The sequence below is a fragment of the Triplophysa dalaica genome, chromosome 9, assembly GCF_015846415.1.
Source record: "Triplophysa dalaica isolate WHDGS20190420 chromosome 9, ASM1584641v1, whole genome shotgun sequence".
In the NCBI taxonomy this organism is placed as follows: Eukaryota; Metazoa; Chordata; class Actinopteri; order Cypriniformes; family Nemacheilidae; genus Triplophysa; species Triplophysa dalaica.
The window spans coordinates 6,667,260-6,694,872 of record NC_079550.1 but is presented as its reverse complement, the minus strand read 5'-3'; the positions used below and the strand labels follow the sequence as shown (position 1 = coordinate 6,694,872).

Sequence of the window (27,613 nt, the reverse complement as noted above, 5' to 3'; positions counted from 1 at the left end):
AATGTGGATATTATAATATGTTTCAAATCATTTTAATCGTTGTGATTATTTTAAGTTAATTAAAAATCAAACAAACTGTACTAAAAATATATTTTAATAGGAGTATTTCTTTAAATGGGGAAGTGGATTGAAATCCACCATGGGACACACTGCCAGCTGGTACTGCACATATCCGCAGTATCTTCTCCAATGCCATGCACGCTTGAGCGCTTTATCGAATCTTTATCTTCTTCTCCATCTTCTTCTTCTCCATCGGGATTAAAGACTGAGATATCATGTGTACACGAAGCAAAGATTGAGAGATGTTTATTGAAAAAACCGGCGGTGAGTTTGACTGACAGATCTCTCGTATGACGTCAACCGGCTAACATATGCTAACGCTAGGTGCTTTAACTCAATTAAACACCCTCATAACAACTTAAGTTTCACTATTTGAACTTTAAAATTGCATATCAGTTTGACGTTTATGTGCGTTTTAGGACTATTTTCATATGTCGGCTTTTTGAAATGTATCATTGTAAACAGTAACGTAGTTAGCATGTTAGCTAGCTGACAGGTTATAACAAACAGACGAAAGATTTCTCATACGCACGTTATTACTGTTCGTTAACTTTCTAAACATTATTAGTGGTTTGATGACATCATTTAGTACAAGATTTTAGTACATGTTATTGAGATTTATTTTCTGTTAGTAATGTGTGACAGCTAACTTGACTGACATCTTATGTATTACTATAAAAAATAGCATTATTATTTTACACAAGATGATAGGGTATTGAATCAAGAAAGGTGAACAGAACCATTGCTTATGAAAAAAATACATAAATAAAGAAAAAAAATGAATTGAAATGTCTCTTGTTGTAAAACAATACATGCAGGATGATGCTCAGAGATGCTGTCTAGGCATGCAGCTCCCTAGGTTTTGAAACACAACCTGTGTATTTCTCATGCAAGTGTATGTATTTGGTGTTTACAGTATATTATGCTTGACGTGGGAAAGTGGCCGGTGTTTGCACTTCTTCCTCCTGAGGAACTACGGCTCATCCGCCAAGCCTGCGTGTTCGGCAGCGCTGCCAATGAGGCCATCTATGTTACAGTCAATGATGAGGTACAGTACTGGACATGATCAGTTGTCTGCCGGGGATGTCTGTGTGTGTATATAAGCACGTTCAGTGGAATCATTCTCTCAGGCAAACAGAGGTCTCCAGCACCGAGAGGAAAGTATCGGAGACAATGACGAAGTGATCCTGGCCTGCTGCTAAGCAGATAGAATGAGGCTATATTTAGGCGTGTAATACTAAAAGGAGCCTTGTTTGTTTCCTGAGAAGAGCTTGATCCCGGTCACTTCCTTTTTTAGTTTTGTTTTCCTCTGATGCTTTGTTAGATCGGAGGTTTTTTTTCTCCCTGGACCCACCTAGACAAGCGTTTAGCTTTCTCAAGACCCACAGAAGTGGTTTTAAAATTGTATGTAGTTAACACAAGACATATTTATTTACTCCTAGTAGTACACTTAGCAATCGGTCTCAAGCATATATTGTCGTTAATGCTGTTTATAAAATACAATTATATTGAATACACCAATGTTCTGGGATGAAAGGTCCAGTGTATGAAATTGTCTAGTGTTGAGCTTGTGAATTGCAACCAATTCTTTCGAACACAGAACTAAGATGTCGTCACATTTTCACGTCTTTGCTGAAGGAGATAACAGTTTGTCCGTTTATGGCTACTGTAGAGACAACATGGTGAATTCCATGCAAGTGGACCCTCGGCGTATGTACAGGGCTTTTCCTGCATAGAGAAATCGGAGGCTGCCGCCTCCGTCAAATTTCATGCCGCCTCAGACTCTCACCGACATTATGTCTGTGTCTTCACAAGAAATGCTGCGTGCTTTTAACAGACTGTAAGTGCAGTTGCTGCATTACGCCACAGTGGAGGCGCTGTTTCGTTATTAGCACAGTGAGGCGCTAAAAAGAGTTGCAGAACAAGAGCTAGCGTGTGTTCGTTTTGCATCCAATTACGGTTAATTTCTTGAAATGTCTTAAATGAACATGACGCACATCATAGTTATGTCTTTAGCTGTGCAGTAGGATGGTTAAATCAGCGTATACTGTACACAGCGAGTTCGCCAGTATGAACGCACGTTGCTCACAAATGACTCATTTGAACCGAGATCGCTCATTCTAAGGAAATAAAAACATAACGCTTCATTATGTAAGGTCTTTATACACCTCTGTAGACATAGTTATGTATAGAATATTGCATTTCTGTGAATAGATCCTCCAAAAAGGTTACATACAGCACTTTAATAACACACCCAAACAGATAGCTGTCCTCTATCGCTTCCAGCCACACAAGCATGAATTCGCATGTCGTTGCATACCGTATCAAAAAACAGTATGCAATGCCGCAAGGGAGGCTAGAAGGATCATTATTGCAAACTTCCGTGGTAAAGTCATTTAAAATCTTGCTGGGCAAGTTATATGCCATTATTTAAATACTCAGTGGGTTGACATTGCATCTCACCTGTATATTTAAACTTCTGTGGAGTCAATTTTAGGCCTGTAGGGTGTAAAACAATATAAGATTGTATCTATCTTGTTTGATTAATATATCATACTTAAATGGCCCAGGTTTTAAATTTCAATCAGATATTGTTTAGATGTTTGTCAGATTTTAAACCACTTGATCGCTGTAAATGTGTTGTCTACAGGCGTTTGCACTGGGGACAAACTGCAGTGGCTGTCTGGGACTCGGGGACACACAGAGCACCATCGAGTCCAGGCGGATCGACATCCTGTGCGGCAAAAAAATTGTGTCTTTGAGCTACGGCACAGGACCACACTTAGTCCTGGCCACAGCAGGTTGGAAAGCCATTCGCTTAGATTTTAGCAATGGTTACTATAAGGGATGTGTAATATAAAAGTATTTTTTTGTGAAGTCATTGCAATTCCAGTGCAGTGGTTTATTTTACATAGATTTAGTGTGATGTCAAAAATTGTATTGTAGTTGATTTATAAACTTGGAATTGTAACCATACAATGTGTTCAACATTAGGGTAATTTTTTTTCTAGTTTAACTCAAATTTTATATAAATCATAGGGGTTCACATAATTTGTCCGTGAAGTTTGAGCTCAAAAGACACCACAGATCTTACATTTACATTTACATTTAGTCATTTGGTAGACGCTTTTTTTGGTAGACGCCCCCTGGAGCAACATGGAGTAAAGTGTCTTGCTCAAGGACACACTGGTGGTGGCTGCTGGGATCGAACCAGCAACCTTTGATTTACCAGTTCAGTGGTTTAACCCACTAGACCACCATCTCCATAACTTCACTTAAGAAATCTTTTATGGAAATGGTATACGATCTTAACTTCACTTAAGAAATGGTATACGATCTTATAGTATACCATGCGCAATAAGCCCACTTTTGCATGTGAGGAGAAACACACTGTTTTAGTGTGTGTCTCTTTAAGTGCAAGGAAGCTGCTAGTCTCCTCCCCCTTTTCAGCAGAAAACACAGCCAGGAGTGTGACCCTGTGCTTCCAGCGACAAAACAATAAAGTATGGTCACATAAAGCGAATGAGAAACAAGGTCTTGTCTTTGAACACCAAACACATTGTTTTCGATATGCACACCGTTTTCACTTGGGGGCATTCGCAAGGCCCCTCCTGTCCCTGTTGGTCCGCTCAGGACCGCATTCGGGAGATAGAACCGCCTCATGTGTTAGCAAACCATACACACAGTTTTCTTAAGTGAAGTTACTCAAGACAAACGCATCGCTATTTCTCCAAGTCAAATTTATGTTACACAGGACCATCCCGTCGCATGTTAACAAGCCAAGCCACACACATTGCTTTCAAATAGTGAACAGACAAAAGTGTCACAGTGAAATTGGATCTACTTTTAAGTTGCCATAGGTCCCTGGAGTCTTACTTAACAATTACCGGTACTTGCAATGTCTTTATTTGCCTCGTTCAGTGTGGATGATTTCCATTGAAAACTAAATAAATCAATTGCTCTCTTGTCTCCCATGCAGTGTTGGGTGTAACTAGTTACTAAGTAATTAGTTACTGTATTTTAATTACTTTTCCCTTGAAAAAGTAAAGTAAGGGATTACTCATATGCATTTCTGTAATTTAATTACAGTTACTTTTGATGTACTTAAACTAAATACTTTGTGAAATATATGCGTGTGCAATAGTGTAATTGACATCAAAATTCAAAGTCTTACTTTAAAATCTGTGCTCACATTTGTAATACTTTGGTAAGTTAATAATATTATTTATTTGAATGAATTAAATAAGCCGTTTCATATCTATCCTTGAATCACTTAACTAATCAAGGTCGATGTAGGATATAGAAAGTAATTAGTAATGAGTAACTAAATACTTTTTGGACAGAGTAATTCGGATAGTAATCTAATTACACTATTGAATATGTAATGAGTAACTAGTAATTAATTACTTTTTCAGAGTAACTTACCCAACAATGCTCCCATGCAACAGAACAGTTCGTAAGCTTTGCTACTTTTGCCATAGTGTTGGAACTTCACACATGCGAAAACAACAATGGCGCAATGGGTGGACACGTTCAGAACAAGGGGCAAAAATATTATAAAGAACGGCTGCTTACGTCATTAAGAGAATGATTTCTGAAGCACTCGTTTTCTCAGAGGCTTGCAGAGTTAGGCTCATATAAAAAAGTGTATTTGTCTTTTTTCACGTTTGCTGAGTTGGCAGATGCACAAGAGATTTTAGCATTTAAACATGAGAGACAGAGAGAGAGAGAGATTTTTTTTATTTTTAAACTTCCATTTTATTACAATTTACATATTACACTACTTACTTTTATGTACTAAACATCTATTGACATATTAAAAAAAAATATCTTAACAGGAACGAAAATTACAAACATTCTTCGACAATCTCACAAATGGTTCCATTTAGACACCAAATCATTTCAAATTTTAAAAGGTTGTGCATTAGTTTGTAATAATGAAAATCAATCAAAACCCTTGATTTTACAAGTCTTAGGAAAACATCAACTATATTACTATGAGTTTTTGTGCTCAATTTCCTCCTTCCTTGTGACATAGATTGCCATCTTTGCTTGACCAAGAAAAAAATTAATCAATTATCACTTCTGACAATGGCTTCTCACATATTTAAACCAACAGATAAACAATTTAATTGAAAAAAAGACATTAAGAGAAGTACAAAACATTTCTAAAATCTCAAATAAAGGTTTTAACCTCCAGTCTCTTTCAAAGAACAAAAAGGACAACCATTGTTTCTATCACCATTGATTACAGAAATAAAAACATTGGTTGCAATAGCACCATGCAATAACCTTCATTGTAAATCGCCAGCTTTCTTGATTAATGGTGACTTATACAAGGCCCCCCAAGCTGGTTTTTCCTCTATATCAAGGTGTAGTACATCTCTCCAAGGTGTGTCCCATTTGTTATCTAGAAAACTCTTATTAAAAACCTTTACACAATTCTTATACAAAACTTTGCCAGATGCCACAAATTTTAAAACGTCACAGTCTAAAAGCATTCCATGACATTCCCCCATAACAGGAAAGTTTGTCAAACCCGGAAAAGGATCTTTATGGTCTGGATTTGCAGATCCTTCAGAGTAACATGCTTTTTCTTCCTTATTGAGAACCAGTTTCCAAGTTTCAAGTGCTTTTGCCACAACACGGCGTGATTTAATCCCAAGGCGCTTAGCTATTGCAGTAACGTCGTTCAAATCTGATCCCGTTGTCTCAACCAACTGACCAATTGTCGTTCCTTTAGCGTTCCGTAAAGTACTCTCCGGTACAGCAAACACCATCACATTAGATAAATCCAACCGCGATCCAAGGACTAATAACCTGAAATAGATTACGATAGAAAACTGGACAATCACATAGTTTAAGTCCTTGAGGTTCCAGCCCAAACAAAACTTTGTCCAATCCGAGGCCTCCGATGTTTCGAAGAACTGCACAAGCAGCATCCACCCAACTTGTCTCTGCAGGGTACATTAAAAGCCTTTGTATATACTGAAGACGAAAAGTAGCCGCTCTGCAAATGCATAAAACCAAGACCTCCTTCTTCTTTTGACAGGTATAACACACTTTTGGGCACCCAATGTAACTTATCCCAGAAAAAGTCAATTAAAATTGATTGAATTTTTGACAATACGTCAACTGGAGTGTCTATGAAGGCTAGACGGTGCCAAAGAGTAGAAGCTACTAGATTATTAATAATCAGGATTCGTCCCTTATAAGACATTTAAGGACGTAGAAACCTCCATTTGTCCAATCGTCCTTTGACTTCTTCAACAATGCCATCAAAGTTCCGTTTAGTTATATTTTAATTGCCATGAAAAATCCCTAAATACTTAAAACCCTCTCTTGTCCATTTTAGGCCATCAGGGAGCTTTGTTTCACCTCTTGGCCATTTTCAAACCAAGATGGCTTCACTTTTTTTCCAATTCACTTTAGCAGAAGAGAGGATTTAAAAATCATATAGAGTTTTAACAACATATTTATATCATTGGTGTCACTGATTAAAACAATAACATCGTCAGCATACGCTGATAACTTGAAATTGTTAAAACAATTTGATACATGCAACCCGCAAATAACAGTTCTTAGTTTGTTTAAAAGGGGTTCTATAGCCAAGGAATATAGCATTCCTGACAATGCACAACCTTGCCTAATACCACTATAGACTCTAAAGGGGGAGCATAAATCACTATTAATCTTTAAAACACTCTCAACGCCACAATACAAGGTTTTTATCATTTCAATAAAATCTGGGCTAAAACCAAAGGCTTTTAAAGCATTCCATAAATACACATGTTCAATTCTGTCGAAAGCCTTCTCTTGATCAATTGATATTAGACCAAAATCTAAATCAAATAGCTTTCCACAGTCTAAAATGTCTCTGATAAAGGGGACATTGTCGAAAATTCTTCTGCCTGGCACACAGTATGATTGATTTGAATGAACAACATACTCAATGGCTTAACCTAATCTAATGGCAAGGGCCTTTAAAAGTATTTTGTAATCATTACAAAACAAACTTACAGGTCTCCAGTTCATAGTTTCATTCAAATCTCCTTTCTTTGGCGGTAAGGTTATAATTACTCTTCGGCAACTTTGTGGTAACTGTCCATTTACTAGACTTTAATTGAAAAGTGTTACTAATTCTGGACCCACCACTGGCCAGAAAGCTTTATAAAATTCTATTGTAATGCCATCAATTCCTGGTGTTTTACCATTTTCCATTCTTTTAATTGCCTCTTAAAGTTCTCCTAAACTCAGTGTTTTATTAATTTCTTTATTGACATCTTCAGATATTTGTGGCAAGTTTTCAAAAAAAACAAAATTGTCATTGTTTATTTCAGAAACCTAACTTTTATACAAAACTTTGTAGAAATTAAGCGCTCTTTTTCGGATGTCCAAATTGTTGGTCAATAAAACTCCTTTTTCAGACCGCAAGGCATGGATGAACTGTCTATTGTCTATTGTATTTTCAGTACAATTAAAATCCACTCCCAACAAAAAGATTTTATCTGTGTTACAATCACACAAAACATTATCCAAAGTGTTCAAAAAACCATTCTTTCTAAAGCTGTGGTTGGTGCATATACACAGACAAAAACGAAAGAACTGTTTAAAAAAAAAAGCATTAACTTTCAATAATCTCCCTTCAATGACTTCATAAATGTCAAAAGAACATGGAATAAAACTTTTCGAAAAAAGCATGGCAACTCCACCACTCAATGAAGTAAGATGACTTAAAATCGCTAGCCCGTCAAAATCTTTAACCCAATCTGCAGTATTTGATACATCGCTATGTGTCTCTTGTAAAAAACACAAATCAATTTTCTTACTTTTTAGCAGTTCAAACACTTAAGCTCTCTTTTTGATATCTCTTGCTCCATTAATGTTTAAGGATGCAATATTTATGTCTCCCATATCACATAAAAGAAAAAAGCAGAAAAGACAAAAGAAACAAAACAAATTAAATGAACTGCCCATATTAGCGGTTATCTGTAAGCCTGTCCAACTTTTCTTTAAACGGCAGCACTCTCTAATAGTGAAGCAATTCTCACCTCTTAAAATCTTCACTTTTTCAACGAACTGCATTATGTCTGGAAAATATTCTTCAATTTTCACTTTCCGCAGGTTCTTCGTTACCTTCAAAAAGGTCTTTATATCATCAGTAGTGTAATTTCTACTAGAAGGGCCACTTTGGGGGAGACTAGCGCTGAAACTACAGACTGAAAAGTCGCTCTCACTGTCCGTGTCAGTCTGACTGACGCCAGCACCATCTATTCTTTTAGCTTTCTTATCAGCAGGACATTTGGACAATTTTCTTTTGTATGGTTTTTTAAAGAAACTTCCCACGTCTTCCAACACTACATTCCCAAGATCTGGTTTTACCCTCTCACTATCCATAGCTGCTTCGCCGTTACTATTCTCCGCCTCATCCGAGTCAGCCGCTTCTAGACTTAACATTACATTTAGGGTAGAAAAAAAGTCTTTAGCCCCTTCTACCACAACTTCATATTTTCTGACATCCTCAGAACTATTCACCTGTTTATCTGGAGCAGCCAGTGCCACGCTTGGGCCCGGCAACTCTGCAGCAACTGTTACAACATTATTTTGTGCTGTACGTACATTTTCGGTAACAACCGAAGCATCGTTTGCTTTCCTTGGACAAACACGGGCAAGGTGACCATTTTCGCCACAGCCAAAACACTTCGTTACGTTTGATGTAACATATATAATATAATTGAATAAAGCATTGCCGTTAAAGTCTCATTTTTAATAAACGGTGGCACATTTGATAGCATTACTTTCTTCGAAGGACTGACGTGTAAACCCCATCGATCTCTACACCGCTCTCCACTAACAAATTTGCAAGCTCAATCGTCTTCATAAACAAAACAATAGCATTGTTCATTCGTGATGCGGATTAAACATTTTCAATGCCGACCACTTCCCCCGCGGCCAAAACACACTCTTCCACCCTTGCGGCAGAATCAACTTTGACACCATGTAGCCTCGTAAGGAAACCCAAACTCTCAACACCAGAAACTGCCATCCTCCCAGCACACAAGACTGGGAGTAGCGACAACACTCCTTTAGCGCACTCCTTTTTCTTTTTTTAGATTTTGCTATTATTTAAAAACAATAATGAAAGAAGAAAAAGGAGATGGAAAAGAGAAAAAAAGAGCAAATCTCACAACGCTCACGCGCTCCCCACACCACGCTCCTCCACACTCACTCGACGCATGCGTAACAGAGAGAGAGAGAGAGAGGGAGAGAAAGAGAAGGAGTGAGTGAGAGTGAGAGTTAGCATCACTTCCTTCAAAAGGCTTCTCCTCTTCCTCTGACACTCATGTTGCTTATGAGCCCGCCCGCTGATCGTCTGCAGCTGTGACCGATAAACCCGTGAGTGTCGACATCTGTTCCTCGTCCGTTTCCAGGGCAACGCTGTTTGGAGCTCGGGACGCATGTCACAATACACATTACATTACATCTAAAACAAACTGAAATATTAGTTTTTGCTGTGTCTTATGACCCCTTTAAGGTCCAAATTTCTGTTTTATCGCAGCTTTTAAAGGCTCTAAAGAACACCAGCTGATGAAAAAACGTGTTGTCCAGCGAAACGATTACAATTAGTCATTTTACAAGAAAAAGAATTATATATATATACTTTTATACGAGCCGCGCTGCTTTCTCTAGTCAAATGCAATTACTGCTGGCATACAAAGTAATGCTTGCTTACAAACAAATACCTCTTGCAAACAAATCTCGCTCACCACAGATGGATTCATGTAAATATTTAGTTCCGAGAAATGCAGAAAAATGAGAGCATTCCCTCTTGACTTCATCTTGTCACCCTTGGTTTCCTAAGCCGAACAGCCAATCAAAGTTATCCAATGCCGGTTGATGCTCGAAACCTGCCTGATGGTCGTCTTGGTGTGTACAGAGCTGTGGTGTAAAGTAGCGAATTACAAATAATCAAATTACTGTAGTAGTTTTTTACAGGAATTACAGGTAATTTTCGTCTTTGTTACTTAGGGCCCTATTTTAACGATCTGAAACGCAAGTGTCATAGCGCGAAGCGCAAGTAACTTTGTGGGCGGGTCTCGGCGCTGTTGCTTTTTTAAATGGCTCTTGCGCCCGGCGCAAAACTAAAATGGGTTGGTCTGAAGTAGCTTCATTATTCATAGGTGTGGTTTGGGTGTAACGTGAAATAAACCAATCAGAGCGTCATCCAACATTCCCTTTAAATGCAGGTGCGCAAGTTCCATTATGGATTGCTATTATTATGGCGTATTTTTTTTCCTGGTTCTTGACGGACAAACCAATTTGTCAGATGTCCTTATATACATATATGTCTTGCCACTATTGGGCAAACAGGTCTGACCCTTAATTACTACAATTAGCCTGAATAATTTGTAAGCTAGATTTATGCCTATTTTTTCACATCTTCGTGGCACACCACAATGATTTCCGTCATCTCATGTGTTAATATTTTTTTAGTGTAACAATTTATGATTTGCAAAAATAACTGTTGCATCTGTGTAGATTACATGAGCAAAGTGTATGCGCGTTGTACATTATGGTCAAGCATGCGTCCTTAAAATAGCATAATGAACAACGCGCAACGCGCCACTGACTTTAGACCACACTGGTCAGTGGCGCAATTGTTTAATGGACCAGCAAAATAGCACCAGGGATTGTTTGTGCCGGAACACGCCTTTTTTTTCCATCTATAAAGTCTCTACATCAAGTGCTCTCCCTTTATAAGTGAGTAGGGAACATATGCATTACTTTACATTACTTTTTTAACACCAGTACTTGAGTACAATTTCAGCAACGTAACAGTACTTGTACGTAAGTACAAATTTCCAGTACTCTTTCCACCTCTGGTACCGAGTATTACATAGTATGTGGAACTGCCAAAAATCTCTGACCAACTTTAAAGAAATAGTTCAAATGTTCATACTTCTCTTTGATATGTTCCAGATATATGACTTCCTTCCATCAGTTGAACACAAACAAATAATGTTGTCATCCAAAAAAACCACATTCATCCATCGTAAGATCATTAAAAAAAATCCTTTAACTTAGCTGCATAAAGACTATTATAGAGACGTGTTACATGACTCTCTGGAATGTCCTGTCAGACGGGGTTTGTTTTGTGATAGCAAGCTAGATGAACATTCTCTCTTACTTCATGGTGTCCTCTTGTCTATATTTGTAGATGGAGAAGTTTATGCCTGGGGTCACAATGGCTACAGTCAGCTGGGAAACGGCACCACCAATCACGGCCTGACCCCTGCCCTGGCCTCCACCAATCTCATCAACAAGAGGGTGACGGAGGTGGCCTGCGGCTCTCACCATACTATAGCTCTCACCACAGATGGAGAGGTACTAATTCACCGGATGCTGAGACACATTTAAATTGAACCAACCAAATTGACCAAAACCACTACAAATCAGGCTCTTTTTTTGTAATAGGTTCAAGTATTCTCACTCTTGTTGTAACACCTCAGTGGTAGGTAGATCATATATCCCAAATTGCCTTATTAAATGGATATACGTGTCTTGGAAAAACAGAGAAGTGTTTCCAGAGAAACGCTTTCCAGAATACCTTCACAGTAATTATGTGACAAGGTCTATGGGAGCGAACACTGAAGACAATGAAATTGGAAAATATCCAAGGCACCAAACAAGTATAAAAACACAGAGGACCACGATTAGACAGGAAAGAGGAGCAGGTGTGAATTTAACACAGCTGGCTGACCTCCAGGACAGCAACAAGAACTAAGAAGAGAAAAATCGAGGCACTTCTGTGGAAGATACAGTCCCCGATGTTTACATGGACTTTGAGATTTCGCAATGAAAACATTCAGGCATTAAAATAACAAACGCTATCCTGAGGTGTTCTTTCAAAAACTAAAGAGAGAAATGTGAACAGAAATAATGAGGCTTGAAGACTGTTTAATGTTAAGGGATTTTGTTAAATTGGTCTTCTACAAGGTCAAGATCAGTTTCCTCTCGTGTTTTCCACAGGTGTACGCCTGGGGCTACAATAACTCCGGACAGGTGGGCTCGGGTTCAACGGCCAACCAGCCCACCCCGCGCAGGGTCAGCAGCTGCCTGCAGAATAAGGTGGTGGTCAACATCGCCTGTGGACAGCTCTGCTCCATGGCTGTACTTGACAATGGAGAGGTGATTTCAATAGACGCTTCGGATTAACATGTTTTTTTTTGCGTTTTGAATTAAGGAATGTCGGAGTTTAATGTAGCTGCGTAATGAGTTTTGCTAGAATTGTCTCCGGCTAGGCGTTGGCATGCATTTCATATGCGAGTTATTTATTCTCAGAGTGTTTTGATTCATACCAGACATTAATTATAGTAACTGTCTGTGCTGTCACTCAGAGGTTAAATTTATTCAGATAATCTCAGTACGCCTTGAAAATTTGTCTTTTTCAGATATAATAGACATAGAAGTTAGAAGTTTTGTACATTTGTTGTTGCTAAAGTCCTGTGTTGACAGACTTACGGCTGGGGTTATAACTGCAATGGACAGCTCGGTCTGGGCAACAACGCAAACCAGCAAACGCCCTGCAGAATTGCTGCTTTACAAGGAATAAACATTGTACAGGTGAGAAACGAAGATTATTTAACTCTTTTCCCGTTAGCCTTTAAAAAAAAAAGTTGCCAGTGTTTTTTTCCATTTTAACCAAACTTTAATTGCTCACAGAAATTGTGGTAAAGATAAATGATTTATGTATTTCCGTTTATGGACAAACAATATGTCATATGAAAGAACAGAGTCTCAGCTTTTAAACAAAAGAAACCGTATTCTTCTATCTTCATTTGTTCTTTTTTTTATCAATCCTTAGATGTGGGTAGGTTTCTTAAAAAATGAATCACTTTGATTAAACACCTGAGATAATTAACGTTTTTTGTCAAAGATTCCACCCAGATTACACTCAGAACATCATTAAAAACCGATAAACATATACGTTCTAGGTTCTGGGATTCTGTACTTTTTCCCAAAGGTGTGTAATAGCGCCACCTGCTGTATAACAGTACAAACACTGATTGGTGTAATAACTCGTCTTTGGCAGGGAACCGTTTTTTTTTAAATTACGAGATAACTCATCAATGGCGGTGAAAGAGTTAAGGTGCATTAAAGGAATAGTTCACTCAAAAATGAAAATAATCAATTATTTTTAGACCTGTATACATTTCTTTGTTCTGTTGAACACAAAAGAAGACATTTTGAAGAATTTGGGAAAACAAACCCTTCCAGGGCACCATTGTATACCATAGTAGTTTCGTGGGATTAGTGTTGAACAGAAAAGAAGATATTTTGAAGAATGTAGGAAAGCAAACAGTTCTGGGCCACTTTTGACTACCGTTGTCCTTTTTCCTACTATGGGAGTCAATGGGGTCCAAGAACTGTTTGGTTACAAGCATTCGTCCAAATATCTTCCTCTGTGTTCATCAGAACAAAGAAATTCACACAGATTTGGAATAACTCGAAGGTGAGGAAACGATGATGACAGAATTTTTATTTTTGGGTGGACTGTCTCTTTAAAGACAGACTTAGCAAATTGTTTAAATGGAGTGGTGGAATGGATTATCCTGCCACGTAATATTGTTCAAGATACTGTCGGGAAATCAGCAGTGTTACACCCGTATGCCTATAATCCTTAACTGGCTTGTGTTCACAGGTGGTGTGTGGTTACGCGCACACGCTGGCACTTACAGATGAAGGATTTGTTTACTCCTGGGGTGCCAACTCGTATGGACAGTTGGGCACAGGAAACAAGAGCAACCAGGCCTTGCCCACTCTCATCAACATGGACAAAGAGAGGTAAGAACCAGTTCAGATCTCTGCAATAGATCAGAGACATCTGATGTGCTGGAAAAATTTCTGGTTATATGTCTGATGGGCCTTGCCCACTCTCATCAACATGGACAAAGAGAGGTAAGAACCAGTTCAGATCTCTGCAATAGATCAGAGACATCTGATGTGCTGGAAAAATTTCTGGTTATATGTCTGAGACGTGTGAAATGCTTTGAATACTTCGAGGTGATGGGTCAGAGATACTGGCATCCTGTTGAAGCAGTTCTGTGTGGGGTCAGTAGGCCCCTCGAATGAACCCCTGTACTCTTTTCGCTTTTGCAGGATGGTGGAGGTTGCCGCGTGTCACACCAGCCACACATCAGCAGCAAAGACACAGAGCGGTCAGGTACTGATGTGGGGTCAGTGTCGGGGTCAGGCCGTGGCTTATCCTCACCTCACGCATTTCACCGGCACAGATGACGTCTTTGCCTGCTTCGCGACACCTGCCGTCACCTGGCATCTCCTGTCTGTGGGTAAGAGGAGCGTCATTTCAAAATCAGCACTGCATTATGGGTATTATGTAGTTGTGGGAGATTTCTTCCAAAACTTTGTTTTTGGTGCTGATTATGTTGTTGAAATGTGCTTCTTGCTTGTATATGCTCATTAGATGGAGATGACTATCTGACCGTCGCCCAGTCACTAAAGCGAGAGTTCGACAGCCCAGAAATCTCTGATCTCAAGTTCCTGGTTGACGGGAAGTGCATCCATGTGCACAAAGCCCTTCTTAAAATCAGGTAACCCTGCCATTAAATCAGGAGATGCTGCAAATATTAATCCTTTTAGCAAATTAAGAAATTGTCTCTGTCATCTGGGTTCACAGTGTCATTTGGCTTCCCTGCTTTCCTGTTATTATCAAGTTTGATCATGTCAAATTCAAAATAGTTTGTTGATTCTCATCAGTTTGGGGTTTTCCCCACAGTTTTTTCCCGTCATTCTACTCATTAGATTCCATCTACACCCGGAAACAAAGTTAGTTGACATGAACATGTTCAGGCATATTGCTGACTGCACATACTTGAGAATACAGATTATTGCATAAATTACAGTTGAAAGAAAAAGTATGTGAACCCTTTGGGCTTACTTGGATTTCTTCATAAATTGGTCATAAAATGTGTTCTGATCTTCATCTAAGTCACAACAATAGAGAAACACAGTCTGCTTAAACTAATACCGCACAAACATTATACGTTTTTATGTTTTTATTGAACACAACATGTAAACATTGATAGTGCAGGGTGGAAAAATATGTGAACCTTTGGGTTTAATAACTGGTTGACCCTCCTTTGGCAGCAATAACCTCAACCAAACGTTTCCTATAGTTGCAGATCAGACCTGCACAACGGTCAGGAGAGATGTTGGACCATTCCTCTTTACAAAAGTGTTTCAGTTCAGCAATATTCTTGGGATGTCTGGTGTGAATCACTCTCTTGAGGTCATGCCACAGCATCTCAATCGGGTTGAGATCAGGACTCTGACTGGGCCACTCCAGAAGGCGTATTTTCTTCTGTTGAAGCCATTCTGTTGATGATTTATTTCTATGCTTTGGGTCGTTGTCCTGTTGCATCGTCCATCCTCTGTTAAGCTTCAGTTGGCGGACAGATGGTCTTAAGTTTTCCTGCAAAATGTCTTGATAAACTTTGGAATTCATTTTTCCATCGATGACAGTAATCTGTCCAGGGCCTGAGGCAGCAAAGCAGCCCCAAACCATGATGCCCCCTCCAGCATATTTCACAGTTGGGATGAGGTTTTCATGTTGGTGTGCTGTGCCTTTTGTTCTCCACACATAGCGTTGTGTGTTCTTTCCAAACAACTCAATTTTGGTTTCATCTGTCCACAGAATGTTTTGCCAGTAGTGCTGTGGAACATCCAGGTGCTCTTTTGCAAACTTAAAACGTGCTGTAATGTTTTTTTTTGGACAGCAGTGGCTTCCTCCGTGGTGTCCTCCCATGAAGTCCATTCTTGTTTAATGTTTTCCTTATTGTAGATTTGTCAAGAAAAATGTTAGCATGTGCCAGAGATTTCTGTAAGTGTTTAGCTGACACTCTAGGATTCTTCTTCACCTCATTGAGCATTCTGCGCTGTGCTCTTGCAGTCATCTTTACAGGACGACCACGCCTAGGGAGTGTAGCAACAGTGCTGAACTTTCTCCATTTGTAGACAATCTGTCTTACCGTGGACACATGGACATCAAGGCTTTTAGATATACTTTTGTAGCCCTTTCCAGCCTTATGTAAGTCAACAATTCTTGATCGTAGGTCTTCTGAGAGCTCTTTTGTGCGAGGCATGGTTCACACCAGACAACGCTTCTTCAGAACAGCAAACTCAAAACTGGTGTGTGTTTTTTATTGGACAGGCCAGCTTTAATCAACACATCCAATCTCATCACATTGATTGGACCCCAGGTTGGCTGACTCCTGGTTCCAATTAGCTCTTGGAGAAGTCATTAGCCTAGGGTTTCACATACTTTTCCACCCTGCACTATGAATGTTTACATGTTGTGTTCAATAAAAACATGAAAACATATAATGTTTGTGCGGTATTAGTTTAAGCAGACTGTGTTTCTCTATTGTTGTGACTTAGATGAAGATCAGAACACATTTTATGACCAATTTATGAAGAAATCCAAGTAAGCCCAAAGGGTTCACATACTTTTTCTTTCAACTGTATGCTAGTTGTGCTTTTGCAGTCATCTTGTTCATGTGTCCAGCTGTGATTTCTTAATGTCTTAATCACTTTTAATGTCCCCCACACCAAGTACAAGGACAAATACACAGAAAATTCGCAAAGACAATATACACAATAAATTCACCAAGTATAAATATAAAAATAAACCACCTTTTTTTATTTGCGTTAAGGTGCAAATGAGAATTTGAATCTGTTGGTCTTGGCCCTATGAAGTCTATATAAAGATCCAGAAGGAAGGGTATGAAATGCATTATGGAGAGGATGAAAGCTATCCGATGTAATATTATTCGCTTTTGCCTGTTATACAAATCAGACTGCCCCATGATTTTCACAACCACTACTGCTGTTGTCCACGACTTTAACCAGTGCATTCTTTTGCTCGACCTACAAGGCAGCAAACCAACAAATTAATGAAAAAGTTCAAATTGATTGATATTTAACTTGGCCAGCGTCTGAAGACAATAAAGCCTCTGTTGGTCTGTTTTACATAGCTTATCAGTACTCTCTGCAAAAATAAATTTGTTGTCTATTATTGTGCATAAGTATTTATAACTTTCAACAAACTCAATTTGATGATTGTCTATAACTGTAACTGCGAGATACTGCAGTCCGATTACGATGAAAATCAGTACACATGTCCTTCGTTTTGTCAGCATTCAAATACTTAATACATCATTACAGTTGAATGTGTTCCAGTGTTGACTGGTGCAAGTACAGGCTGGAAAATACTCAACGTAAAATGGGCATAATAATACAGTGTAAACTAAGGCATCGTGCAGTTTGTCACAACAACACGAGGGGGGATTTGAAATCTTTTCCTTGAATAGTACAAACAAAAAAGCAATTTGTGTTTTGCATTTTGTACTATATCACAAATTTGCCCTCAATAAAAAATACTGTAATTATTTATTGTAAAATAATGTAATTGTTGTAGTGTATTATTAAAAGTGTAAAAGGGAGGTTTTGCAGGGTAATGTATCCCAGTGTAAATCTTATTTCAAAGGTTGGTTTCTCATTTGTTTGTTCTAATAGGTGTGAGCATTTTCGAGCGTTGCTGAACGAGACCGACGAAGAGACCATAGAAGTTCATCAGTTCTCCTATCTGGTGTACCGCGCCTTCCTGGAGTACCTGTATACAGATACCATCAACCTCCCCCCTGAAGATGCTATAGGTGAACCTTTCATAGAGACTCTTCAGATGCTAACATGAAGTCAAATCTCAGCCTTTATAGTAGTGTCATATTTTCAGAAAGTTCACATCACTTAAAGGGATAGTTCACCAAAAAATAAAAATTTGCTGTTTATTTACTCACTCCCAGGCCATCCGTGACGTAGTTGACATTTTGACTAAAGAAGATGTTTTGGTAAATCCGCAGCCCTCTGAGCTTCATATATTGGGAGTATATGGGGTCCACCTGTCTAAGAGGTCCTTAAAACACATAATTCCAAAAAAGCAGCTACTGGCGACATTTTGACGTCTTGTGAAGCGAATTGTTCTATATTGTCATAAACTGAACGTCGTTTTTAATAATATTAGCCATATTGTACAGCCTCTGCACACGTCCCGATAGCGATCTTCTTGTAGTATTTTGTGGCGGATGGCATACCAGCTTCTGGTGCGTTTACTGCCACCTGCAGAAAGGGAGAGCAACTGCTGCTTTTTTGGAACTCTTAGACAGATGGACCCCATATATTCCCATTGTATGAAGCACAGAGGGCTGCGGATTTACCATAAAATCTTCTTTATTCTACTCAAGTCAAAATGTCACCACAGGATGGCCTGGGGATGAGTAAATAAATAGCAAAATAAAATATTAGGGTGAACTATCCCTTTTAGCAGACTGTCACAAGAGGCTGTGAATTACTGTGACTTTACCCTTACTGTAAAAGACTACAACCATCAACAATTCTTTAGACCATAAATACATGTTATGATTGTTACCGGGCCTATCCGAAATAATTTGTACAGATTAATAATAAATTCTCACAACGTAACATTTGTCTCTTTGCCTCCATCTTTGTTTGAAACATAAAACTGCAGGTTATTTATGTACGTATCAAATGACGTCAAATTGATATTTTTCACAAAATTCGCAGACACACAAATCATGATTAATTAGTATTTTTATTATCAATATTACTCTTGTGAATCAGGGTAATGCAAGAACATGTTTTGTAATGTAATAGCTCAATAGCGCTGTTCTTCTGACACCTCGTATGTCCAAATTCGCTGTTTTTCAGGAAATGTATAAAACAGTTCTTTTAAAATGATTTAATACTTTATGGTGAAAGTTGACAATACTTTTTGAATACATTTTATCGGTTAGATATTCGCAAAACGAACATAAAGGGGGACTAATAATAATGATTTATGGGAAGAAAAAAATAATAACGGAATATGGAGGTACGAGGTTTCAGAAGGATAGTAGGCATCTTTATTTTTAACCAAAGAAAGTTGTTTTGCTTGGATTGTGTCTTTAACACCTAACCACATGTGTGCTCACAGTTTATATCAGCTAGTTTACAGCAGCGTCAGTTGCGGCTCATCCGATCAGATTTTGGAACTAAAAATGCCTAAAATTGTGTTGCTAAATCGAGAATCATTTAGCGAAATCAACAAAGCTATCAACAGATAGATGCTAGAGCATAGGCTGAAACATTGTTATGTTGTTGTTTTTATTGTAAAGGTCTGTTGGATTTGGCCACATACTACCGCGAGAGCCGTCTAAAAAGACTGTGTCAGGAGACCATAAAGAGAGGCATTACAGAAGAGAATGCTGTAACACTACTGTCAGCGGCTGTCAAGTATGAGGCACGGGTGAGTCAACATAATCATACATTCATAAGAAAAACGATCTAGTTAAATATGGGCATTGTTCCAAAACCTAGTGAGATGTCTACATAAGTAGTAGGCTACGTTCTACGGCATCATTAATTTTCATTGTATTAGCGTTTGGTAGTAGCATGTCGCTAAAGTAATAACAAAATTCATTAATAACTACAGAAATACTAAACACAAAAAATAAAATGCTGCGTAGGTAGAGCGTTCGAGAGGTTTTGGTACACACAAAAACAGATTGTTTTGTTTTTAGATGTTTAGCGTTGGTTCTCTTTCTCATTGAATCAGTCCACCAACTCTTCATGTGCAGGAACTGGAGGAGTTCTGCTTCAAGTTCTGCGTTAACCACCTGACGGCTGTCACGCAAACGCAGGCCTTCGCCGACATGGACCACGACCTGCTAAAGAACTTCATCAGCAAAGCCAGCCGATACGGGGCCTTCAAAAACTGAGAGGCTGCAGAGGAAATCTGCAATGGCTTTGCAATTCCAGGCATGTTACTTCAGATACCTCAGTTTTGGAGAAGATAAGCCAAATTTCTGCATTTGAGCGTAAAGATTTTGGCAAGGCTACTGAACTTGGGGTATTTTTAGACCCGGTGAATGTAAACTGCAAAACAGATGCATACTGGAAATCCACTCTGGATTTAAAGGGACCTGAAGAGCATCTAATGAAAGACATGTACATTATAAGTATGTGATTTATTTGATTATCTTTGCTACTGGGTTGTGTTCTTGACACTTTTGCAGGGTGTTAAAAGGGGAACAAACATTTCATTATTTATCTGAATACATTTCTTTTTAGCTCTGGCACTAAAAGGACATCTAAAGGAATAGTTCACCCACAAATGAATGTTTCAGCCACTTGTATCATAGATGCCAAGTCATTTATTTTTCGTCGTTGAGAAAACAAAAAAAAGTAGTCATTTATTCATGATCATTTTCACCAATGAGATTTTGTGAGTTTAATTAAACTATACACTATAACTATTCACTATAAATTGTATGAAAAAAGCTGCGTACAATTTATTTTGAATTTAATGAGGGTCCATTTTTTTATTTTGGTGTGAATATTTCCTTTACTACAATGTCTTATTAGAGAAGTATATCATGCATTTTAATTACTTTGACATTATCCACAACACAATGAAAATATCAGATTTTGTATCTTTTACTGTAATGTTACATTTGATACATCAGATTTTTTGTCTAGCAGTATTATTATTTTGAACATGTACAAGGTCAATATTTGCGCTTCTGTCTGGTCATATTTGTACAAGCTCTAAATGACCGTCCACAGTGCCATTGTTCCTGTGCAGTTGGCAAATGATGTCATCTGGTGTTGACACAAAACTAACCATGTGCCCATATTCTGCTGTTCATTAACATTTTATTAACACACGATGAAGGGTCTATGTCATGAGAGGCCTGTAAAGAACATGTCCGGGTCAAATTTTATCTTGGCTTGACAAGATAAATGACACCAGTGTTTTACAGTAATAATAAATAATGACTTATTGATGATTCATTTAATGTGACATTAAGAAACATCCGGATAGATTAGTACACTATTGGATTTAAGGGTGAAATTGTCCCGGACATGTTTTAATGAGATTACTGGAACTAAAAGCTTTCTTTTGTTTTTTATCCAACCACTGTAATCTTGTAAAAGCATTTTAAAGCACATTTTTAATAAAGGGTTTACAGTCAATTAAATAATGTTTAGCGAGGACAACACGGTTGTTTTACAATGAGAAAACGGTATTACTTGAATGACTTAAAGGCAAATATCAGAATTTGTTTTTGATGGTAAGTCTATTCACATTTGTTTACACAGTCAGGGGTCTTCTGTTCAGTTTACTCGCATAAATAAGGTCATCACTGTTAATCCTGTCTCATTGCCAAGGTTCTGCTGAATATTGTCCAGGTGTTGTGTTTTGTGTGTGAATTTTAAGTTTTATTAAACACTTAAAACAGGCTTTCAGAAAAGTCAAGATAACAAACTGCTTTTGTTCCCGTATATGCAAAATGTCATATAGAACTTGAATCATGTAAATAAATGTCCTAGACATGTTTAAAAAGGTGTGCATACCTTACTATACATGTGTCACTTTTCACTCGGTATGGTGAAAACTCACTTAGAAACGACTAAAACCGAGAGCATGACAAGACCAAGACAAGACCAAGACTTTGAGGGGCCGAGACCAAGACAAAACCAAGGCAGGCCGAGACCGAGTCAAGACCAGCACTCCCCAAATTCATTCAAAAGATCCACAAAACACAAAAAAGTCATAATAAAATAATAATAGAAGTAACTTGGTTTATTTATTGTGAATAAATTTATGTGAAGGATGTTTAATGTTGTTTTACAACCAACCTACTGTAAAATATTACAATTTCTGTGCAGGTAAAAATTCCAACGAATAAACAAAAAACGATAAATTAAAAAGAAAAGCTAAATGTAAGTCTGTGACTTTCATCTAAACAAAACATTCAGTGACTTAAAGGGGTGGTTTCCCGGACAGGGCTATAACCTAGTCTCATACTAATGAAATGTTAGTGCTGTTTTGATTGAAAACATAGCTTAAAATACATCTGTGCGGTTGTTTCGTCTCCCTTGGCGTGAACCGGAAAGTTGTGATTGTTTTTACTTCCATATTCTGAAACATTTGCGAGTTAAAAGGAATTTCAAAGGTTGTTGCTGAATACAGCTATCTCATTTAAAAAATGTAATAACGTATAAATTAGCTGCAGACTGACTGACTGACAGACTGACTGACCATCCCAGCTCCATCTAAGGCAATTCCACCACCACCCAAGAGAAATACGACCATCTGGACTATCAAAGACGGACTACTTGTCACATTAATGCTGAAGTTACACTTGGTATTTAATGCTAAACATGCATCACAAACTTTTTCTCCATTAATCCATCATTGGAGTTTGGGTTCCTTGCCACAGCAGGGCAGTGTTGGCTTGCTCACCGTGAAACTGCATTTATAGATATCATATTAGATATTATTTATTAGAATGATATTGCTTGTTCTATAAACACTATGTACTGTGCTGTGTTTTACCTTTTCTGTTTTTCCTCTTTGCCCCTGTAAAGCTGCTTTGAAACAATACATATTATGAAAAGCACTATATAAATAAACTTAAATTGAATTGAATATGTAATGCACAAAATGGTGTATCTGTCATCCGAATTCTGTTTTCACTAACTTGCGGACCTTTCATCACAAACTTTGTATTCCAAGCAAAATCAAAGAACCTCATTCTTAAATTCTTCACAGATATTGTAATTCATTTTTATGGAGATTCTCTGAGAATGTTTCGTCTTTGATTATTTCCGGTGTGGTTGGTATGGTTCCGGTTGTCTCAAACTACTTTTTTTTAAACTACCCGATCCGTCCCGGAAACACGATTTGTTCCGCGCATGCGCGAAAGTGCGTCTACTTCCGGTAATTCCCGTTTTTACGACAGTCGAGTCGATGCGTTCTAATTTGCGCCACTTCCTGTTATCGCAGATGTTTTACGACAGTCTGTTAGTGGTGATATTGGAAAGTACAAAAATGGTTGACAACGCTATGGATTCGTTTGTGTTTTATGAACGACTTCAGAAATTTCTCTTAAAAGGAGAGATACCTGACTGTCCTTCGGAGCGTCGTTAGGTTGAAAAAAATATTTCCGGTATGGACAAACAGCTTTTTTGTTAAAACTGCCGTAAATTATTTCGGCCGGAAGTAGACGTACTTTCGCGCATGCGCGGAACAAATCGTGTTCCCGGGAAGGATCGGGTAGCTCCTATGGAACAATTTTTTCACAGCAATGGTGGTTTATGGAGGCCCTGAATAATTCCCGGAGGTTAGTTACGCAGGGCTATTTACTATAAACGCAGCAATATTTCATAAAAAATAAGAATTGTCATTTTTAAATTCACTGGGACTTTAAAGTTTAAATTAAATTATGTTTCAAAATATATTATTTTTAAGAATAGGAGATTATTTTAAGAACAGTTCGACCATATTTCATGTTACAAGTGAGGAAAGTCAGATTTCTTGCATCTCTCTGTAACTAATATTCTGTTTCATAGAAAAGTGAAAATCTTTGGGGTTTGTATGGACGTTTGGGTGAGTAAACGCTGCCAAACTTCTTCGCGTGTATGTGCAGGTATATCATCGCTAGATGGCAGCATTTCGCATGCTAATATATGGCGATGGGCCTGTGAATGCAGTTTCTCTTGAGCCTGTTCAAACAGGTGAATTCTCACAGATTGAACACTATGTTGAAATCTGTTCCTTGGGACTGAGAGGAAAAAAACAAAGTCAAGTTCTTGCCTGTGAGAGTTTTCTGAGAAAAACACATTTCCAGGGACTGTCAGCTACAAGAATACGGTAGCCTACATTGTGTATAAGTGTACTAAAAATGTACAGACTTTCAAAACATCAGCAGTCAGAGGCTCAGTGTGTTTTTATTTATTTTTCATTTAGTTTGATTTTTATATTTATTATATTCTTCTTTATTATAACTAACTATTTAGCTGTGACACTTTTGCTTGATGCAGAAAAAAGGATTTCCTCTTTTTGTGAACTGACCCTTTATAAAACTACACCTTATCAACTGTCAGTGCTCTAGTGTTTGGTTTGCAAACAGTGTTAAACGGTTTGCATGAACGTCTGGCATGCTTCCACCCATTTAGATTTGCATGAAGCAACTGTCAGATATTTTGTGTCCTATAAGTTATAACCACATAGATTGCCATGTGTAATAAACCAATGCACTACATGTTACACCACTCAGTATTCGTGATATTGATTTCTTTCTCCATTATATGCAGACCGCTGTCTATAAGGCTAAATATTTAATGCTTGTCAAGCAAGGTAGCTAACAACAAAGCTGTTTGTCTGCTGATGCAATATTCTGACCAGAGGCAAAGAGCAAATATCTTTGATTATCCCATAAATTGTTTACCACAGTAGATAAGTGCCGCACATGTGCACTTTGTAAGCGGAACTGTTGTCAGTGTGTGTGTGTGTGTGTGTGTGTGTGTATGTGCGTGTGTGCACGCACTAATGCAGAAATGTCAGTGATATAATCTCTTATATAGTTTTATTCTGCAGATATGGTACGGTTGGATCACATGACCAACAAAATATTAAAATATTACATAATAATTAAATCTTGGGTGACAAATACTGTAAAAAAATTCTGAAGAGTAATCCTTCAATGCCTTCATTAGCTACTAAAAAATGTTAACACATATCAGCCAGCAAAACTTTTCCAATCTTGATAAAATCAGATGTCAAGTAATAGTCATATCCCTACTTGAAAAGTACTTTTAAAAATTACAGTTATTTTTTTAGTTGAACTTTTTTTATTTTTAGGTCTTGAGGCCATTTCTTCATTTGGGCATATTTAAAGGTGTAATAAAGTTATGACTTTCATGCATTTTTACATACAACGGTCGAGATCCTTATACAGTTTACATTGAGAAATATAAACCAACAGTGTGTTCCACACGAAAGACAGTTAACATTTTTAATAAACAATAACCTGAATATCTCTGTTGATCCTCAGCCCTTTTATAGTTTCCTGCCATTAAAATGAGATGCTTTGTGTTCCTGGAACATGTGTGGCAGATAGTGACATTGCGCACATGTACATTGTTTTAATGCCGTTGGTGGAATGGTTTTGTCTGAGGTCTCGCGTGCAGCAGACAATACTTGTTTTTAAGTGCAAACGTCTCCCTGACCTTGATGCTGTTTGTATTCGTGGAGCCCACTGGGAAAACAGAACAATGGACACAAAACAACTTACATGTTTCACTGTGTCGCCATGCACAGACTGCTTTTGATACTTTTGAGTCAGTTCTGCAATGAAAAAAAAAACAAGTTGAGTCAACTTAAAAAGATAAGTTAACCAATCACAAGTACATTTTTAGTTAACGCAACAAAAAACGACTGAAGTATACACCCAAAAAATGATGTTTAAGTTACAGAGGGATACAAACACTGAATGTGTTGGTTACACTGGAAACTGTTAAATTCCCAGTGAAATTAAAAATGACAATTCTTATTTTTCATGAAATATTGCAGCCGTTATAGTTAAAAGCTTGACACAATAGAATATAACAGTGTGTTTAAATGGAGAGGAGATGATACATGATATTGCTGGCAGGGAATTGACTATAGAAGGGATAAACCCCACTGGGCATGGGCTCTTCAATGTTGCATATTTTTTGTCACGCTGAAAACTGTTGAATAATATTTTTTGTATTATTGTAAGGTTAGTTTTAGGGTTGGGGTAGGTAAAGGGGTTAGCTAATTTAATTTATTGTAATTATATGGTGAGATTTTGCTGAATCCCTTCTAGCTACAACCCGCTGGCAGGTGTGGGTGATTTGTTGATGGGAGACAGGTGTGGGAGCATTGAGAATCATGGGAATTGCAGTCCTTGGGTTTTTAGGATGGAAAACAAAGGAAAACAGACCAGGAACAGATGAAACCGTGACAATCAGTGAATATTGGTTTAACTTGAATATACAAAAATACATAGAATAAAACTTAAAATACACAAATAATATTTAAAATTGGTAAATAACAATTATAAATAAAATAAGCAAGCATTGACTATGTTGATCCTCTTATGTGGTAATGTTTTGTAGTCATGTGTGGTGTATAATTTTTTGCCAAGCATCCTTAAATTCTTTTCAAAGTTGAGCTTCATCGAAGCATATTAAAGCAACATGCATAACATTTTTAATACGTCTTTATAAAAATATTTGAATAGAATAGTGGAGATGTCATCCAAAGTTGGCCATCGCTTTGGCCGCTGCTGTATAAACTGTTTCGGTGCCGGTGGCAAGAACATAAACAAACGTTGTGGCCCAAACTTAAGTTCCGGGGACCTTCGCAAAGAATCTATCACTGTTTAAATAGTTTTAATTAAATGTTACACAAATAATACATTCAATATTCATATAAATGAATATCAACAAAAATATTTTTTTATATTACAACCAAACACAGAAAGGAAGTTAACTTTGGGCCAGCACATGCTTCCATCTATAGAAAGAAAATAAATAAGAAATAAAAAAGTAAAATGTTCCAAATATTAAAACATAAACAAATATTTCCTAGAAGTCTCAGGACCATAAATTATTTATGAAGGGTGCAAACCTTTTGCCTTTATAATTTTTAAAGCTTGCTTTTGCTATCTTCTCTGAAACTGCCTATACTGCCTCTAAGTGATTTTCATAATGATCTAGAGGTTAACACAATTACATAAAATGCATATTTTGCATAATGGTTAAATGGGAAAAGCATTAAGAAACAATCTTAATACCAATCTTACCATATCTCAATCTTACCATATCCGCTAATCAGGATTCCATGGTTTATCAGTTTGACGGAAAGTGATGCTTACAAGGTACCGTAATGCTACAGTTAACATACCAGAGAAAATTGTCTAATTAGATTTTACCGCATTTAAAAGGTTTTTAAAATCCTAAGTATTCCAAATTTTTAGGAACTTTGTTTTTTTTTAGGTATAGTAAATAAACAAAACATTATCATATTGCCCATTCTCCTCAATATCATTTGAGGATTAATTGGTGCATGACAATCAAAAATGAAAATTCCTTTCAAACCTACATGACTTTCTTATTCTCTTTTGAAAAATGTTGATAACCAAACATCAGACACTTTTCAAAATATCTTCTTTTGTGGTTCACAGAAGGGAGAAAGTTGTGGATAAAAAAAGTAATTCATTTTTTCATTTATTTAAGGCAAATTGTTCCTTTACGTGCACTTTGGCTCATTTTTAAACTGTTCTAATTCAGCATTAAGATAAACAAATAAACCGTAAATCGATCATTCAGAGATCAGCCTTCTCACTTTTATCCTGTGACATAAAACAGGATCGTCAATCTAACTACCTGACCAAAGACCGTTTTTTTCATGATATTACATAATATGTCATAGGTTATATGCAATATGTCACAGGGGTGTGGTGTGTAATCACATATGCCTTCAGGGATCTAAACAGAAGGAAGTTTTGCTGAGGTAGCTGCTTGCACTTCCTCTGTTTTTCCGTTGTCTGCCTTCTGTCTGCAGCTGTGTACTGGGAAAGCACAGTTTGAAGTTGTATGTTTG

The 27,613-nt window shown here is 37.6% G+C and overlaps 1 protein-coding gene across 3 annotated transcripts; it reads left to right on the top strand.

Moving 5' to 3' along the window:
* Positions 1 to 149: 149 nt before the first annotated feature.
* On the top strand, positions 150 to 21,698 carry rcbtb2 (regulator of chromosome condensation (RCC1) and BTB (POZ) domain containing protein 2). 3 transcript variants are annotated; one of them, XM_056756662.1, is made up of 12 exons: positions 150 to 324; positions 977 to 1,108; positions 2,711 to 2,861; positions 11,279 to 11,445; positions 12,091 to 12,249; positions 12,577 to 12,684; positions 13,763 to 13,905; positions 14,221 to 14,411; positions 14,546 to 14,672; positions 17,656 to 17,795; positions 19,311 to 19,441; positions 19,751 to 21,698. In XM_056756662.1, the coding sequence occupies exons 1-12, from the start codon at positions 190 to 192 to the stop codon at positions 19,805 to 19,807; spliced, it is 1,641 nt and encodes a 546-aa protein (XP_056612640.1). In that variant the 5' UTR covers positions 150 to 189; the 3' UTR covers positions 19,808 to 21,698. The 3 variants fall into 3 exon arrangements, with proteins under 3 accessions (XP_056612640.1, XP_056612639.1, XP_056612642.1); XM_056756661.1 differs by having other exon boundaries at positions 19,773 to 21,690; XM_056756664.1 differs by having other exon boundaries at positions 19,716 to 19,848.
* Positions 21,699 to 27,613: the final 5,915 nt, after the last annotated feature.

Excerpts from the sequence above, each read along its gene's own strand:
- rcbtb2 (XM_056756661.1), top strand. The coding sequence starts at position 190 with ATGCCATGCACGCTTGAGCGCTTTATCGAATCTTTATCTTCTTCTCCA. Across the intron at positions 13,906-14,220 it reads ATCAACATGGACAAAGAGAG|GATGGTGGAGGTTGCCGCGT; the intron begins GTAAGAACCAGT and ends TCGCTTTTGCAG. Across the intron at positions 17,796-19,310 it reads CCCCCCTGAAGATGCTATAG|GTCTGTTGGATTTGGCCACA; the intron begins GTGAACCTTTCA and ends TTTATTGTAAAG.